General features: G+C 41.5%; 1 protein-coding gene and 1 long non-coding RNA gene across 4 annotated transcripts in view; one reads left to right on the plus strand and one right to left on the minus strand.

Moving 5' to 3' along the window:
- flt1 (fms related receptor tyrosine kinase 1) overlaps nucleotides 1–3,627 on the minus strand; it is a 184,560-nt gene extending 180,933 nt beyond the window's left edge. For all 3 annotated transcript variants that reach the window (XM_087988200.1, XM_087988199.1, XM_043692014.2), the window contains exon 1: nucleotides 2,878–3,627. In XM_087988200.1, the coding sequence (XP_087844326.1) occupies nucleotides 2,878–2,938 (61 nt within the window). In that variant the 5' untranslated portion in view covers nucleotides 2,939–3,627. The remainder of the gene's footprint in view (nucleotides 1–2,877) is intronic.
- On the plus strand, nucleotides 1,780–17,586 carry LOC148149809 (uncharacterized). The gene is made up of 3 exons (XR_015757447.1): nucleotides 1,780–2,331; nucleotides 2,503–2,699; nucleotides 17,199–17,586. It is a non-coding gene; the product is annotated as an uncharacterized LOC148149809 (long non-coding RNA).
- Nucleotides 17,587–17,646: the final 60 nt, after the last annotated feature.

Raw genomic sequence — 17,646 nt, forward strand, 5'->3', positions numbered from 1 at the left:
CAAATTATTTCTATCCAAACGATTGTGCAATGCCGTCTTGAATGCTTCAGTTGAACCTAATTGCCCCCCCCCCCCACACACACACACACATCCAGGCAGATTTTTGCAAAGCACTTTAAATCAGAGTTATAGAGGTCAAAACGGAAAAATGCTCTTCGACCCAACGAATCTTAGCCTGTCAAAACAACCCACCTAACTATTCTAATTCCACATTCCAGCACTTGGCCCATGCCCTTGGATACCTTGGTATCTTCCGTGCAGATCTAAATACTTCTTCAATGTTATGAAGGTAACACCTTCCACCCTTACAAGCACTGAGTTCCAAATTTCAACCACCCTCTGGGTGAACATGTTTTTCCTCACATTAAATCCTTAAACCTACGCCCTCCAGTTCTTGAACCTTTTACTGACAAGTACAGTTTCTTCCGATCTATTCTATCAAACACACTCATAGAGGAGTCATAGAGCACGGAAACAGACCATTCGGTCCACTCAGTCCAATCTGACCATAGTCCCAAACTAAACTAGTCCCACCTGTCTATGCTTGGCCCATATTCCTCCAAACATTTCTTATTCGTGTATATGATTTTGAAACGCTCTGTCAGATCTTCTCTCAGCCCTTCTCTTCAAAGAGAAACGTCCTAACGTCTTGGATTTATCCACATAACTAAAATCAAACATTGGCAGGGGGTCTGGAATTGCTCGTCCAGTGGTATTAACATCAAAACATAGATTCCTATTTCCTTCCTTGTCATGTCTGAACCAAATAAAATCATTCAGGAAGAAGCGCTGAAGAAAGACATTTACTGATTTCTTATTTTAAGTTGATCGCTGTATTAATATACTTTATATTTTTGTGAGGGATGTAAGCGTTATATATTACTGGTGAACCCTGTACATAACTCACATTTTATTCTATCATGGTATTACAACTCAAGCTGTCACTTAGTAAAGCATTTTTATTGATGTCACATAGCTGCCGGAATCATGATTTTGTTTAGACTTTACATTAATTTGATGCGAATATGATCTGGGCCAACTGTTCATCTTCCATTCATTCTATTTCCTGCCCACTTCGTGCCTAAGGTCATGCACAAACAGTTCTCTCAATGTAGACCACCTGAGCTGTGCCCGAGCATTCAACAGCTACAAAAGGAGCTGCGGTAGGTTGGCTTTGAAACGACCATGAAGAGGGCGTGAGGACGAGCTACTGAGCACCTCCTGTCTTCGTGCGGGGCAGAACCGCGCCGCTTCTTCAACCCCCCCCCCCCCCGCCCCCCATCACACTGCTCCGGAAAGGTTTGTGCTATCTCTCAGTAGACCAGGCGGGAGGTTCTGAACCTGCCTAATTACATCCATTCCACAGTTACGTTACCGAAAAGTTTAAAAAACACAGAACATGCAGAAAATACACAACAGGTCAGGCATTATGTGTCTTCATTTCAGACAGCTTTCATTAGAATTTTCGACTTGTGAACTCTAAGTGAAATCACTGACGCAAATAACGAAAATACATAGAATCTCTACAGTGTGGAAGCAGGCCATTCGGCCCCTCGACCAACATCGACCCTCTGAAGAGCACCCCACCCAAATCCACCCTTTCCCGGTTACCCTGCATTTTCCACGACCAACCCACCTTGCCCATCCCTAGACATTACAGGGCAATTTAGCAAGGTCAATCCACCTAGCCTGTACATCTTCGGACTGTGGGAAGAAACCGGAGCACCCGGAGGAAACCCGCGCAAACACGGGGATAATGTGCAAGTTTGCCCGTGACTGGCATGGAACCCGACTCCCAGGCGCTGTGAGGCAGCAGTGCTAACCATTGATCCACCCCAATCCCACTGTTAACCAGTTATATGTGCACTATTGCTCATGTTAGAGATTAGGAATCATTAATTAATTTCCCACATTGTCGAATTACAAGGGTGTCAGGACAAATACCAAAGAGTCTATGTTCCGCTTTATCTGCAATCCCGTTTTCAGAAAGTGGGAGCTACGTTTGCAAACTGATGGAGCTGTCCATCATCTCCGAAAATGGAGCGAGATTCGCTATACCACAATCCAGCGCATGTGAATGATTAAAAGAGTCAAGAGAGAGCCCGAAAGAGAACTGCTGCCTCTGCTGGAATCGCAAATCAACGTGCGACCTTTAGAAACGCAGAGAGCGAACCTGGAGGTGAGGCGAGTGGAGAACAGCATTGAGCTCCCCAGAAGGGAATTTGAGAACAACAGTCCTGGATCACTGCACTATGTGACATTACTTCCAGAATCACACCCATTGTCCTCTTGTTGCTCCGCAGCAACCCGGAGTGGCCTGCTCTATCTCAGGTACTCTAACAGGAAATTTTCGCGCACTGCCACTGAGGAAATGTAATCTCGAATTCAGAACGCGTCACAGGGGAATGAAGGGCACCTACTGCGCTCCTTGTTTATCTCATTGTTATAATTAACCTTTACCTTGTTGGATACAATTCACTAAGATTTTTTTTCTTAAAACAGGCTACTGTCGCGAGAAGGATTGCTTTCCCAGAACAGCTTCTTCGTAAATTCAAAACTGGTTTAGCCAATTCATCCCTTTTTCAGGAGGATACTCACACCTCCAACACTGAGAGAGCTTTCACTTCCAGCAAGTGATGGTTCGCCGGAAACCGTGGGGACATCCCGCTGAAGATGAAGCAATCAGTTCTCTGTAACCGGTATGAATCAGAATGAATCCTTTCAATAAATGAATAGTTGGTTAAACATTTGGCTAAAGCGCCTAAAGACAAGACAATCGATTTGCAATATGCCAGAAGAAACTACAAATCTTCTTTCTCTTTACGGTTGCCATGGTTTTTAGAATTTGTAGAATGTGTAAATTCGAATATTACTTACGCGCTGCAGTTATATTTTCAATCTGGCTATAGAGTATAAATGCTATTAAAATGTAAGACATCTTGAAGTGAAGCAAGTGCCGTGTTCTGGTTCAGCGCGGAATGATGGACGCTTTCGTCAATGAAGACGGCTTTTCTCCAGATGCTATGAACGTATCGGTTCTCTATGTCAGCCCAATGTTGTCACACAGACAGCTCCAATGTGAAGCCCTCTACATGTTCAGTACCAACACTGCCCGACTTCAGTAAAGCCGTGCCCTTCAGGCAAACCAGCGCAAGTTTCACAAATCACTGGATGTTAATAATAAATCTCAGCCCATGAATAATGTATCCAATACAATTCAGACAAGACTACACTCCGGTCATTTCTACTGTGTATTCAGTGTCCCGTGTTTTTATACCACTCCGGTGAACTTCCCCTCGGAAATGTTACACCCCAGTGACGTCGCAGGAATCTTGGCAGACAGACTGCCTTCCAGAATCTGGTCCTGTCCACTACCAGTTTGCTCCTTCTCTCTGTACGAATTAATTTCAAATTAGTCAGCCAGCTTGGTAACGTTACAAACCGCGGACATCGCTTAACTGTTCTGAAAAACGGCATCGCCTGTCATCTATATTCTCAATTGATAGAAAACTAACATCGGACAATTATAGAAAAATTTTACAGTTTTCTCGCTGAATAAGTCAAAATAGAAGTTTCAGAAGTGGGGGAAACACCAATGACATTATTTTGATTTGCAACCCCTCCCCCACCATGATTTTGTAAAACAGGACCACTAGAGTGGGTCTAACAGTAGTGGTTAATGTGGATAAAAATGAGCTTTTGTGTCTTATAAAGCTACCAACACCCCCTCCCCCCCCCCCCCCCCCACAGTCGCTTATTCCTGTTTCCAAAACTGACCACCAACATCTGATCAGTTTGTCACCCACACTTAAAACATTGAAGCACTTCCAATTACAGCAATAACCGATTTCCAGCAGATATTCGCTGTAATCCTGACATTGCCCAGCATTCAAGATTATGTATTAATTCGCCAAGTTTGTTATAAATATCTACTTTTATGCCCAACACATGAACAGTTGGACGCACATTTGGCTGTACGATGAGTCACTTTGTTTCTGGCTTGGTGTCGTGATAGATGTCACGCTGGGAGCAGAGTGTAATTTCGATTTAGAGGTAATGGACACGTTTCGTTGTGCGTTTCCTCATGTGCTTGATTTTCCTGTCGGAACTTTTGCCATTCTCACGGTTGGCAGGAAGGAAACAACCTTATTTGCGTGTTGAGAAGCATTTAAACATTACACAAATGGGGATGGAAGGTCTTGAGGAAGCTGCTACACATATCAGATATCTAACGCTCAAGTTGAACCCGATGTGACACATATTTTTACACCACGCTTGCCTTTCGGGCGCTGACGGGTTTCCAGCTGGTCATCACATTGAGCATATAATACTGCGCTGCAAATACACAACAAGGGACGCTGAACGCTGGGCCTATCTCTTGTTTGCTTTAAATGGGGTCAAGATTCTACTGGGGCTCACCGTTAGGAACTTAAGAACATTAAGTAGAAGGTCATAAAACCAAAAGAAGGGATCTATGACTGCACAATGTTTAGCAGCCAAGAAGGAAGCAGTGTGGATGTCCACATGCAGGAAGATCTGGACCACATTCAGGCTTGGGCAGATATGTAGCAAGTTACATTCCTAACACTCAATGACTCTCTTCAACAGAAAAGATTTTATCTTTTCGATGGCATCACCACTGAATCCCACCCACACTGACATCCCAGGAGATACCATTAACCAGAAACTGAACTGCACTGGACTAGTCATATAAATACCGTGGCTACAACTGCAGGACAGAGGCTGGGAATTCTGTGATTAATTCTGGCAATTAATCAGAGTCAGGGCAAGTTATCATGGGGAACAATTAATATACATACTTTGGTTCTGTGTTCACAAAGTAAGACAAATCATATCCCAACACGTCAGGCAATGCGGGCTCCAGTCAGAAGGAGAAGCTGAAGGAAGCCACTGTTAGTAGGGAAGTGGTGTTGGGGAAATGTATAGGATCAAAGGCTAATAAATTCCCAGACCTTGATAAGTACCAGCTTATTTATGGAATGATCTTGGAAATAGTTGATGCTTTGGTGATCATTTTGACTGACACAGTTTCAGTGTATTGGGGACAGCTAATGTAACCACACTATTTAGAAAAGGAGGTAGAGAGAAATCAGGTAATTAAAGACTAGTCAGCTGGACATCGATAATGGGGAGAATGTTACAGATAATTCCAAAGGACTTCGTAGTGGAGCACTTGTAAAACTGTGACAGGAGCAGACAGACTCAGCATGGATTTATGAAAGTGAAAACGCTTCAAAAATATAACTAGTAGAATTGATAAGGGGATCCAGTGGATGTGATTTACTTGGACTTTCAGAATGTTTTTGATAAGGTCCCACATAAGAGATTAGTATGTACAAATAAAGCATTTAGGATTGGGATAGTGTACTGGCATATATAGAGAACTGGAAGGCTGACAGGTAAGAAAGGGTTGGGAATAAAAGGATCCTTTTCCAAATAGTAGACACTGCCAAGCCAGATACTACAGGAATCAGTGATTTGGCCTGAGCTATTAACATTATATATTAATGATTTAGATGAGGAAACTAAATGTAATATCTCCAAGTTTGTAGACTACACATAGCTGAGTGGGACAGTGAGCTGTGAGAAGAGTGCTGAGATTCAGTGTGATTTGGACAATACGTCCAATTGTAGCAATGTGTGCCATCTACATGATGCACTTCAGTAACTCACCAAGCTTTCTTCAATCTAGCACCTCTAGCAGCTACAAGGACAAGAACAAAAAACAAAGAAAATTTACAGCCCTCCAAGCCTGAGCTAATCCAAATCTTTTGTCCAAACTTATCACCCAATTCCTAAACATCTGTATCCCTCTGCTCCCCACCTAGTCATGCATCTGTCCAGACGCATCTTAAATGAATCTACTGTGCCTGCCTCTACCACCTGTGCTGGCAACACGTTCCAGACACCCACCACCCTCTGTGTAAAGTGCTTGCCGCGTGTATCCCCCTTAAACTTTTCACCTCTCACCTTGAAAGTGTGACTTCTCATTATTGAATCCTTCAACCTGGGGAAAATCTTATTTCTATCTACCCTGTTTATACCCTTCATGATTTTGTAAACCTCAATCAAGTCCCCCCTCAATCTCCTTTTTTCTAATGAAAACAAACCTAACCTACTCAACCTCTCTTCATAGCTAGCACCTTCCATACCAGGCAACATCCTCGTAAACCTTCTCTGCACCCTCTCCAAAGCGTCCACATCCTTTTGGTAATGTGGCGACTAGAACTGTACACAGTATTCTAAATGTGGCTGAACCAATGTCCTGTACAATTTTAACATAACCTGCCAGCTCTTACACTCAATACCCTGTCCAATGAAGGCGAGCAAACCGTATGCCTTCTTGACCACTCTAGCCACTTGTGCAGCAACCTTCAGGATACAATAGACCTGCGCTCCCAGATCTTTCTGCCTATCAACTTTTCCCAAGGCTCTTTCATTCATTGTATAATTTGCTCTAGAATTAGACTTGCCTAAATGCATTACCTCACATTTGTCTGGATTGAACTCCATCTGCCACTTTTCCGCCCAACTCTCCAGTCTATCCATATTCTCCTGTATTCTTTGACAGTCTTTTATGCTTTCTGCTACTCCACAAATATTCATCTGCAAACTTGCTGATCATATCAACATGCCCTCTTCCAGATTATTTATGTATTCACAAACAACAGTGGCCCCAACACCGACCACTGCGGAACACCACTGGTCACCTTTCTCCATTTCAAGAAACTCCCTTCAATTACTACTCTCTGTCTCTTGTTGCTCAACCAGTTCTTTATCCACCTAGCTAGAACACCCTGCACACCATGTGACTTCACTTTCTCTATTAGTTTACCATAGGGAACCTTATCAAACGCCTTAATAAAGTCCATGTATATGACATCTACAGCCCTTCCTTCATCTATCAATTTGGTCATTTCCTCGAAGAACTCTATTAAGTTGGTATGGCACGATCTCCCCCTACTTATGTCAATGTGATCCAGACTAATCAAACTTCTATCTCTAATCTCAACATTCATCATGTTCCTCTCCTCAGTGAACACTGATGCAAAGTAATCATTCAGAAGCTCATCCATTCTCTCAGGTTCAACACACAGCCTTCCTTAATTATCCTTTAGTGGACCAATCCTTTCTCTAGTTATCCACTTGCTTCTTATATAAAAATAAAATGCTTTGGGGTTCTTCTTAATTCTGCTCGCTAAAGCTATTTCATGATCCATTTTAGCCCTCTTGATTTCTCCTTTAAGACTGGTCCTACTCTTCCGATGTTCATCCAGGGCCCATTCTGTTCTTAGCTGCCTGAACCTTATGGACGCTTCCCTTTTCCTCTTGGCTAGTCGTACGATTTCCCCTGTCATCCACGGTTCACGAATCTTGCCTTTCCTATCCTTTGCCTTCAACGGGACATGTCTATCCTGCACTATCTTTAAACTATCTTTGAAAGCCTCCCACATATCAAATGTGGACTTCCCTTCAAATAGCTGTGTCCAATCCACATTTCTCAGGTCCTGCCTAATTTTGATATAATTGGCCTTGGCCCACTTTAGTACCTACCCTTAGGACCACTCTCATCTTTGTCTACGAGTATTCCTAAACTTACAGAATTATGGTCATTGTTCCCAAAGGCAAGGGCAGAAGATGCGTGGGAAAACCATCACCTGAATGTTCCCATCCAAGTCACACCACATCCTTACTTGGAATTACATCACCATCCCTTCACTTTCACTGTGCCAGCATCTTAAAACACCCTTTCTTGTAGCACTTTAGATGTCTCTACATCTCATATACTGTTCAAGAAGGTGGTTCACCAATACCTTCTTTAAGGACATTTGAAATGGTCAATAAATGAATGCTGACCTGGGCAGCGATGCCCACAAATCGTCAAAGAATGAAAAAAAGAGTGACTGTTCTGCCCGTCAATATGTTCATGGCTGATCTTAGAGCTTCACCCCATGTTTCTTGATTCTCTGTGAAACAAACTAAAATCCACCTGAGCCTTAAATATATTCAATAATGGGACATTCACAACCCTCTGGGGTAGAGGATTCTAAAGATTCATAATCTTTTGAAGGAAGACATGTCTTAATCACAATCTAAAATGATCCACTCTTTCCTCTGAAACTGTCCACCCTTGTTCTAGATTCCCCAGCGAGGAGAAACAACCATTCAGTCTCTACATTGTCAAATATTCCTTCCAAACCCAAGATCATTCTGTCTCGAAGGTCAAGGTTAGCAGATACATAGGAACATGTTTTGCTCTAAGCCACTCACCATTCTGATTTGGAAATATGTGGTCTCACCAAAGCCCTGTGCAATTGCAGCAAGACATGCTAATGTATAACACCCAACTCCATGAGCTCTTATCTTGTACATATACTTTTTATGGGGCATCTTACTGAATGCCTTATTGAAATTCAAGTATACTACATGAACTGCTTCCCCTACTACTTACATTGTCAAAAAATAATGAGTCTGTAAAACTAAGGTCTCCAAAATAGTTTTCACGACGTTAGTTGAGAGAGAAATATTGGCAAATACAACAGTATTCTTCTTCAAAGTAGTGCCTTGGAATCTTTTGTGTCCATCTGAGAGGGCAGGCAGGACCCTTGATTTAAAGTCCCTTCTGAAAGACATGTGAATCTCTTTTGATCACACTCCTAGACTTTTGAGTCTAGATATTAACTATTCCTGTGTAAAAAAGATTTTCCTCATATTACTGTTGCTCTTTTGTCTATCAGCTTAGTGTCCTCTGACTCTCAAGCTTCTGCCAATTAATTAGTTTCTCTCGATCTATTGCCTAACCTGCTCCCAAGTCATTTTGAACACCTATCAAACCTCCTCTCAACTTTTATTTTAAAAGAGAAAAACATCTGCTTCTCCAATCTGTCAATGCAGCTGAAATTCTTAATGCTTGAACCATTTATTTTCACTACCTCTCTAAAACTATCATCTTTTCTTCCTAGAACTGGACCCAATACATCAGTTAGGCTCATTATAACTTCCTTTCACATACTTACGTATATCTCAATTTATGAAGTATATAGGTCCATATACATCTAAGCACTTTCTCTTCATGTCTCATCATCTTCAACATACCCCTTTGTTTAGTCTGGCTGGGAAAAGGCTCGCTTGTCTTCCAGTTTCCAATTCAAGGTTTAACATCCAAAATGTAAAGCTGTCTTTTCTCTTTATCTAAGTGACTGGATCACATTAGGAGAGTGACAAATAAAATATAGTTATTTGAGACCTTTAATCATGGGCAAGGAAGACATGGACAATTAGCAAAATCCCTTCATTCGGTAAGCTGTGATTAATAATTGCCTAGTTCCATGTGTATGAAAAAAGTGCTGTAGTAAGGAAAGACAATAATATGAGAATAGATTATACATGAAGTGAATGCACAAACAATTAATGTATTTTTAAAAACAGAATCTATGATTCACAGAACAAAGGGACATTGATGAGAGTAAACCACTGTCCACAGTTGTTCTATGACTGGCACAATTCAAGTTGAACTCACTGATAACTACATCATGTGCTGAAGTACTTAAGGCATGATAATGTTGATGTAATGTAGAAATTACATCATGCTAAACAAAGTATAACTTCAGCAAAACATATCAGAAAATGGTATCAACAAGATTAACTAGGATTTGGAAGTACTGGACTTTTCATCATATGAAGCACGCTGAATGAACTGTGATTGGGTAGAATTCATGTTCATAGCATAGAGTCATAGAGGTCTAGAGTACAGAAAAAGGGCCTTTGGCCTGATTCTGCACTGGTCAAAAATAACCACCTAACCATTCTAACCCCACTTTCTGGGACTTGACCCATAGCCTAGTATTCCTTGGTATCGCAAGTGCAGACCTAAATATTTCTTCAACGTTCTGAGGGATTCTGCCTATATCACCCATACAGGCACTGAGTTGCAGATTCCCACCACCCTTTGGGCGAAAAATGCGTTTCCTTACATCCATTCTTGACCTTCTGCCCTTTACCTTAAATGTATGACCCTGGTCATCGATCCCTCCACCAAGGGAAAAATTTTCGGTCTACCCCAAAAATGCCTCTCATAATTTTATGCATCTCAATCATGTTCCACCCACTCCCCTAATTCCTCTACTCCAAGGAAAACAATCCTACTGCATTCATTCTCTCTTCATAACTAAAACTCTCCAGCTCAGGCAACATTCTGATAAATCTCCTCTGCACCCTTTCCAGTACAACTGCATCACTCCTATAATATAGATTTCAGAAGTGAACACAATATTCTAGCTATGATGTAACCAATTTTTTTGCAGTTCCAGCATAACCCCCCTGCTATAAAACTCTATGCCTCGACTCATAGAGGCAAATATTCCAAATGCCTTTTTAACCATTTTAAGTACCTGTCCAGTTGCCTTAAGGGACTTTGGACATGCACACCAAGGTTTCTTTGATCCTTGGTGCTTCCTAGAGTCCCACCATTCACCATATATTCCCCTGCCTTGTTTGTCTGACCCAACTGCATCACTTCACATTTAGATTAGATTACTTACAGTTTGGAAAGGGCCCTTCGGCCCAACAAGTCCACACCGACCCGCCAAACAGCAACCCATCCAGACCCATTCCCCTACATTTACCCCTTCACCTAACACTATGGGCAATTTAGCATGGCCAATTCACTTAACCTGCACATCTTTGGACTGTGGGAGGAAACCGGAGCTCCCAGAGGAAATCCACGCAGACACGGGGAGAATGTGCAAACTCCATACAGACAATTGCCCGAGGCGGGAATTGAACCCGGGTCTCTGGCGCTGTGAGGCAGCAGAGCTAACCACTGTGCCACCTTGCTGCCCATTATCTTCATTGAATTCCATTTGCCATTAATCAGCCCATTTGGCCAGACCACATATATTGTCCTGTAAATCTAAGGTTATTCCTCCTATTTACCACCCCAAAAATGTTCATATTACCCAGTCAACTTAATGATCAACCCTCATACCCAGCTTTGACAAAGAGTCAGTTAGACTCGAAACATCAGCTCTTTTCTCTCCTTACGGATGCTGCCAGACCTGCTGAGATTTTCCAGCATTTTCTCTTTTGGTCTCATACATTCAAGTCTAAATTATTTACATATACCACAAACAGCAAGGGCCTCAGCATCTGATCCCTGTGGAACCTCATTGGACACAGGCTTCCAGTCACAAGAGACTCAACACAGCTTGATTATCACTCTCTGCTTCTTGCCACTTGCCAATTCTGGATCCAATCAGCCACATTTCATTGTATTCTATGGGCTCTTATCTTCACTCTCAGTCTCCTATACGGGACCTTATCAAAAATCTTGCTCAAGTCCAAGTAGACTATATTGAATACATTTCCCTCATTTAAAACCTTCTTAACTTTTCAAAAAATATAATCAAGTTGAGCAGACTGACCCCCATTTAATAAAATCATGTTTACTCTTCCTGGATAAACACTGCCTCTACAAGTGCAGATTAATTCTGTCACTCTGAATTGCATGCAATAGTTTCCCCATCATTGAGGTTAGATTGTAGTTTCCCAGTTGATTTCTTGTTCCCTTCTTGAATAAAGACACTACATTGGCTATCCTCCAATTTGCTGGCACCTCTCCTGTGGTCAGCGAAAAATTGAAAATTGTTGCCAGGACCCTGCTATTTCCTCTCTTGTCTCACTCTACATTTCATTTGGCCCTGGAGATGTATCTACCTCTGAGCCTGCCAAACCACACAAAACCTCCTCTCTATCTATGCTAATTTATTTAAGTATATCACAGTCCTTCTCCCTAACTCTCTACCCATATCATCCCTCTCACTAATGACACTGATACAAGTATTCATTTTGAACCTTACCTACATACTGGGGTCCTTAATAGGTCCAACCTTTTTGCTAGTTATCCTTTTATCCTTGATGTACATGTAAAATACCTTAGGCTCTTCCTTTATTTTCCTTGCCATTGTTCTTCATGCTCTCCTCATTTTCTTTCTACCTTTCTCTGTGCACCTTCTATACTCCTCTTGGGTGTCTGCTGTTTTGACCCCTTGGTATCTACCATAAACATTTTCTCTCTTTATCAATGCCTGTTTCTCCCTCGATATCTACGCTTCACAGGATTTTTTGGGAACATTTTGGCTCTGTACTCTCCCCATTTACTTATGTCCTACTGTTCTGACACAGATTTACCCAGAAGCGTCTGTTCCAAGTCCACCCTAGCCAAATCATACCTGACCTTATTAAAACTTTGATTTCATGTCCATCTCGAGTAATGTTTCCATAATCATCTTGAATCTAATGGAGTTACAATCACTGTCTTCAAAATGCTCCCCACTGACACTTCAATCACTTGCCTAGCTTCATTACCTAAATTTAAATTCAGGATCACCTCCTCTCTTGTAGGCCCTTCTACATATTGGCTTAAAAATGGATGCAATTTAAGAATTCTGCTTCCTCTAAACGTTTTACACTGTAAGAACCCCAGTTAATATTATATAAGTTGAAATCCCCTACGGTGGCACAGTAGTTAGCATTGCTGCCTTACAGCGCCAGAGACCCGGGCTCAATTCCCGCCTCAGGTGACTCTCTGTGTGGAGTTTGCACATTCTCCCCGCGTCTGCTTGGGTTTCCTCTGGGTGCTCCGGTTTCCTCCCACAGTGCAAAAATGTTCAGGTTAGGTGAATTGGCCACGCTAAATTGCCCATAGTGTTAGGTGAAGGGGTAAATGTAGGGGAATGGGCCTGGGTGGGTTATGTTTCGGCGGGTTGGTGTGGACTTGTTGGGCCGAAGGGCCTGTTTCCACACTGTAAGTAATCTAATCTAATCTAATCTGTTCCTTTACATGGACTGTTTAGGGGCTAATAGTACACCTCTAGCAATGTGATTGCTCCTCTTTGATTTTTAAGTTCTGTTCATATGGCTTCATTTGAGAAGCTTTTGAATATGTCATCCCTCCTTACTGCTGTAACTGATTTTCTGATCAATATTGTGACACCCCTTTCTCTATAACTCCTTCCTTATCTTGCCTGAAACCTACATATCCTGGAATGTTCAGCTGTCAATCCTGCCCCTCTCTTTCAACTATGTCTCAGTGATAGCTATTACATCACACTCCATGTTTTAATTTATGTCCTTGACTTATCTGCCTTGAACGTCAGACTCCTTGCATTAAAACTTTGCCAACTCCCTTGTGCCTTAACTGTCCAGAATTTCTACGTCTTCTTCACTCCCTTGTTGTCTCTTCTAATTTTAACTGCACATCTCCCCCATTGAACCTCCTCTCTGGATCCCACCCCTGGCCAAGTTAGTTCAAATTCTCCCCAACAGTAACAGCAAATCTTCCAGTGAGGATACAGGTCCAATTCTGGCTGATTTTTTACAGATTCCACTGACCCCAAAACCCAGTTTCTCTGACATTACCTACAACAATAGCTGTGATTCAATCTTACCAGTCTGCTATTCTTAAGGTTACCACTGAGTAAGTGCAACTGACTGGAACAGCTTTCTATGGCTCCCATGTAAGGGACAGGGAATTCTGCAGTCAGCATCTCACCTCTTTTCTCCCTATAGTCAAAGCACAGATCAGGAGTGCAATGTATACTCTCCACTTGCATGGACAACTGCAGTTCCAATGCCACTCAAGAAGCTAAACTATCTAACACAAGACAGCCCACTTGATTAGTACCCCATTCGTCACCTTAATCATTCACGTCCTCCACCATTGATGTTGAGTGCAGCAATTTGCCAAACCACCTTCAAAAACACCTTACAAACTCATAACCTCGGCAATCTAAAAGGATAAAAGCAGTATATACAAGGGAATACTGCCACATATAAGTTCACTTCAAAGCTACACATCATCCTTACTTGGAACCATGTCATTGTCCATTCACTGTTGTTGGATTAAAACGTTGGAACCTCTTTTCCTAACAAAGTTGTAGGTGTATGTATTCTAAATGGATTGCAGCAGTTCACACGATAGCTCAACACCACCTTTCTCAAGGGCAATTAGTGATGGGCAACAAAAGATTGGCCACCAGACTCCTACAAAAGATCAAAAAAATGAGTGGACATTGGACTAGATTATGGTACAAATGGTGTTGGGCAGGATAAGCAACTCAATATAGTAGGAGACACAGATTGGACAAGATATGAAAAAAAAATCCACAATCGGTATCTTCACCAGGGAGAAATCTTCCAGAATTGGGTGGCTTTTCTGAACACCACGAGGAGGCAGTGGTGTAATAGCAATATCACTACACTAGTAATCTGTAACCCCAGGCTAATGCTCTGGGCACATGAGTTCAAATCAACCATTGCAAATGTGAAATTTGAGTTCAATTTTTAAAATGTCTGAAATTGGATTAGGAGTTGGCTGGCTGGAAGAAGACAGAGGGTAGTAGTTGATGGCAAAGGTTCATCTTGGAATGCCGTCACTAGCGGTGTTCCGCAAGGATCTGTTTTGGGCCCATTGCTGTTTGTCATTTTTATAAATGACCTGGAGGAGCGATTAGAAGGTTGGGTGAGCAAGTTTGCGGATGATACGAAAGTCGGAGGAGTTGTAGACAGTGAGGAAGGATGTGGCAGGTTACAGCGGGATATAGATAAGCTGTAGAACTGGGCAGAAAGGTGGCAAATGGAGTTCAATGTAGCTAAGTGTGAGGTGATTCACTTTGGTAAGAGTAATAAAAAAATGGGGTACTGGGCTAATGGTCGGATACTTGGTAGTGTGGATGAGCAGAGGGATCTTGGTGTCCATGTACACAGATCTTTGAAAGTTGCCACCCAGGTAAATAGTGCGGTGAAGAAGACATATGGCGTACTGGCTTTTATTGGTAGAGGAATTGAGTTCCGGAGTCCTGAGGTCATATTGCAGTTGTATAAGACTCTGGTGCGGCCGCATCTGGAGTATTGTGTGCAGTTTTGGTCGCCATACTATAGGAAGGATGTGGAGGCACTGGAACGGGTGCAGAGGAGGTTTACCAGGATGTTGCCTGGTATGGTAGAAAGATCGTATGAGGAAAGGCTGAGGCACTTGGGGTTGTTTTCATTGGAGTGACTTGGTAGAGGTGTACAAGATGATTAGGGGTTTAGATAGGGTCGACAGTGAGAATCTTTTTCCATGTATGGAGTCAGCTATTACAAGGGGGCATAGCTTTAAATTAAGGGGGGTAGGTATAGGACAGATGTTAGGGGTAGGTTCTTTACTCAGCGAGTCGTGAGTTCATGGAATGCCCTGTCAGTAGCAGTGGTGGACTCTCCCTCATTATGGGCATTTAAGTGAGCATTGGATAGGCATTTGGAGGATAGTGGGCTCGTGTAGGTTAGGTGGGCTTGGATCGGTGCAACATCGAGGGCCGAAGGGCCTGTACTGCGCTGTATTCTTCTATGTTCTATGAAATTAAAAGCCAACCTAATAACAACCATGTAACCACGGTCAATTTTCATTAAAAAAAAACCCATCTAGTTCACTAATTCAGGAAAGGAAATTGGATGTCCTTGTCTTGTCTGGCCTATGTGAATTCCAGACCTATAGCAATATGGCTGTCGCTTAACCAACCTCAGAAATGGTCCTTGCAATGCATTCAGATCAAGGGGTAATTAGAGATGTTCAAATGCCAGGAATGAATTAAAGAACATAATGGGAACTACCTAGAGACATCAAACCTCCCAGACTCTTTCCTAAGACAATAGCAGTGGATTTGAGTGTTTATTTTGAACAAGGAAACTTCACCTTTGTTCTTTTCCTCCTCTCACATAGAACTGGTAGTCCCTTCTGAATCCTCAGAGGAACGGTTCTGTGCGCTTTTTAGGAAATGAATGTTATCTTTTTTTCTTCCTGGTGAACTTCAGAAAGTCTGATTCTAACAGACGTGTTATTTGTCACTCCATTATAGGAAGGAAATTATTGTCTTCGACAGGGTACAGTGCCAGACACACAAAGATTCCTGGTTACCAGGAATTTAAGGAAAAATTGTTATATTTTTTGGTTGAAAACAAAGTGATTTCCCTGATATTTTCAAGATTATTAAGATAATTCACCAATCTAATAAAGATATTTAAATTAATTAAACAACATTTGACATCAAACCTGAGGAGGTATTACAGCAGTTGACTAAAAGCTTAATAAAGAGGTAGGTTTTAATGATTATCTTCATGGTCAAAGAAAGGCAGCTTTTTTGGGGGGGGAGGAGTCTCAGAGCATGACACTTTGGCAGTCAAGGAAATGGGAATCACTGGTGGATCAATTTAAATCAGCAATGCTTAAGAAGTCAGAATTAAAGGTGGGCAGATGTCTTGGAGGATTTCGGTTTTCCATTCATGAATCAAATGGGATTTCCCCCTGACAGGTGACAACAGTTTTGTCATTATCAGTATTAGTCTTTTATTGAATTCAAATTCTACCATCTGCCATGGTGGGATTCAAACATTATCTGGGTCTCTGAATTAACAGTCTAGTGGTTATATCACTAGGCCATCATCTATCTCCCATGTTAGAGATGTTACAGAGGTATGGTGTGGCAAGGCCATAGTGAGATTAGAAAAGAGGATGATTTTAAAATTGACATCCTACTTTATCAATGGATTACTTTTTAGATACAATTATCATTATGTCGCAATCTCCCTAAAGTTGTCAGGTTTGCACCACATAATACACGATGCTGCTGAGTGTATTCACCAGTAACAATCCAAATAAACATAATTTCAATATTCTTGTCATATTTATGCCTTTTTGACATAAATTCGGTTTGCGCCTTGAGTCATCATGTCACTTCTACTTATTGATATTTGTATGCTAAATCTACAGATATTGTTTTATTTGAAATTTCAGCAAGTGCACCAGCTCGGAGAAAACAAATTTTACTTTTCTGTTTCTCAGTTCTGATATATTCCCAACAACATTGAGCAAAGTTCAAAAGTATTTAATTTGCCACAAAATCATCCAGTAGTCAATAAAGTGGTGTATTAGTGAATATTTTTCTTTTGCATTTTCTTATCATCCTTAACCATCCGTCCAGAGTTTTCATGCTTATTTTGGGTAGCTTATTATAAAAATGCAATAAATAGTAAAATGTGTTAGATGATTTTCCCTGGTATCATCTGGAGATGTCTTTAACTGTTTGCAGTTTGGAAATTGTTGTTCTGAAAATAAATCTTTTGTCTCTCATAATATTCAGGAGCAGTTCCCTCTTTGGAGTTCTCCGCATCTGCATCTCTCCTCCTTTAAAAAAAACCCACCTCTTACCTTCCGACTGTCTCATTGTTGGTTCAGTGTAACTTTCTGGTCTGATTTACTCTCTGTGAAGCACCTTGGCACAGCTTTAATGAAGTTAACAGTGCTACAGAAATACAATTTATTGTGTGAGTGATCTAAATTGGTCGTAATGTTTGAATGAAACCATTTGGTTCTCCTTTTCTTTATAGCACTTATTTTTTCTTTGATTAGCAGTGGAAGAGAGATACTTGGCAATTTTCCCCTTGATGGGAATGGTGTGTTGATGTCTGGTATTTGAATTTGAGACTAAAGGCTGTGCGCCTCTTGAGATATTTTCTCTCAAAATAAAATCAAGACTTTCACTAATCTTGAGATGCATTGAAGAAGAATCAATGAAGACGTTCGCTGTG

This window comes from Chiloscyllium plagiosum, unplaced genomic scaffold (assembly GCF_037043375.1).
Source record: "Chiloscyllium plagiosum isolate Xiang-an unplaced genomic scaffold, Cpla_swu_hap1 HiC_scaffold_6, whole genome shotgun sequence".
NCBI lineage: Eukaryota > Metazoa > Chordata > Chondrichthyes > Orectolobiformes > Hemiscylliidae > Chiloscyllium > Chiloscyllium plagiosum.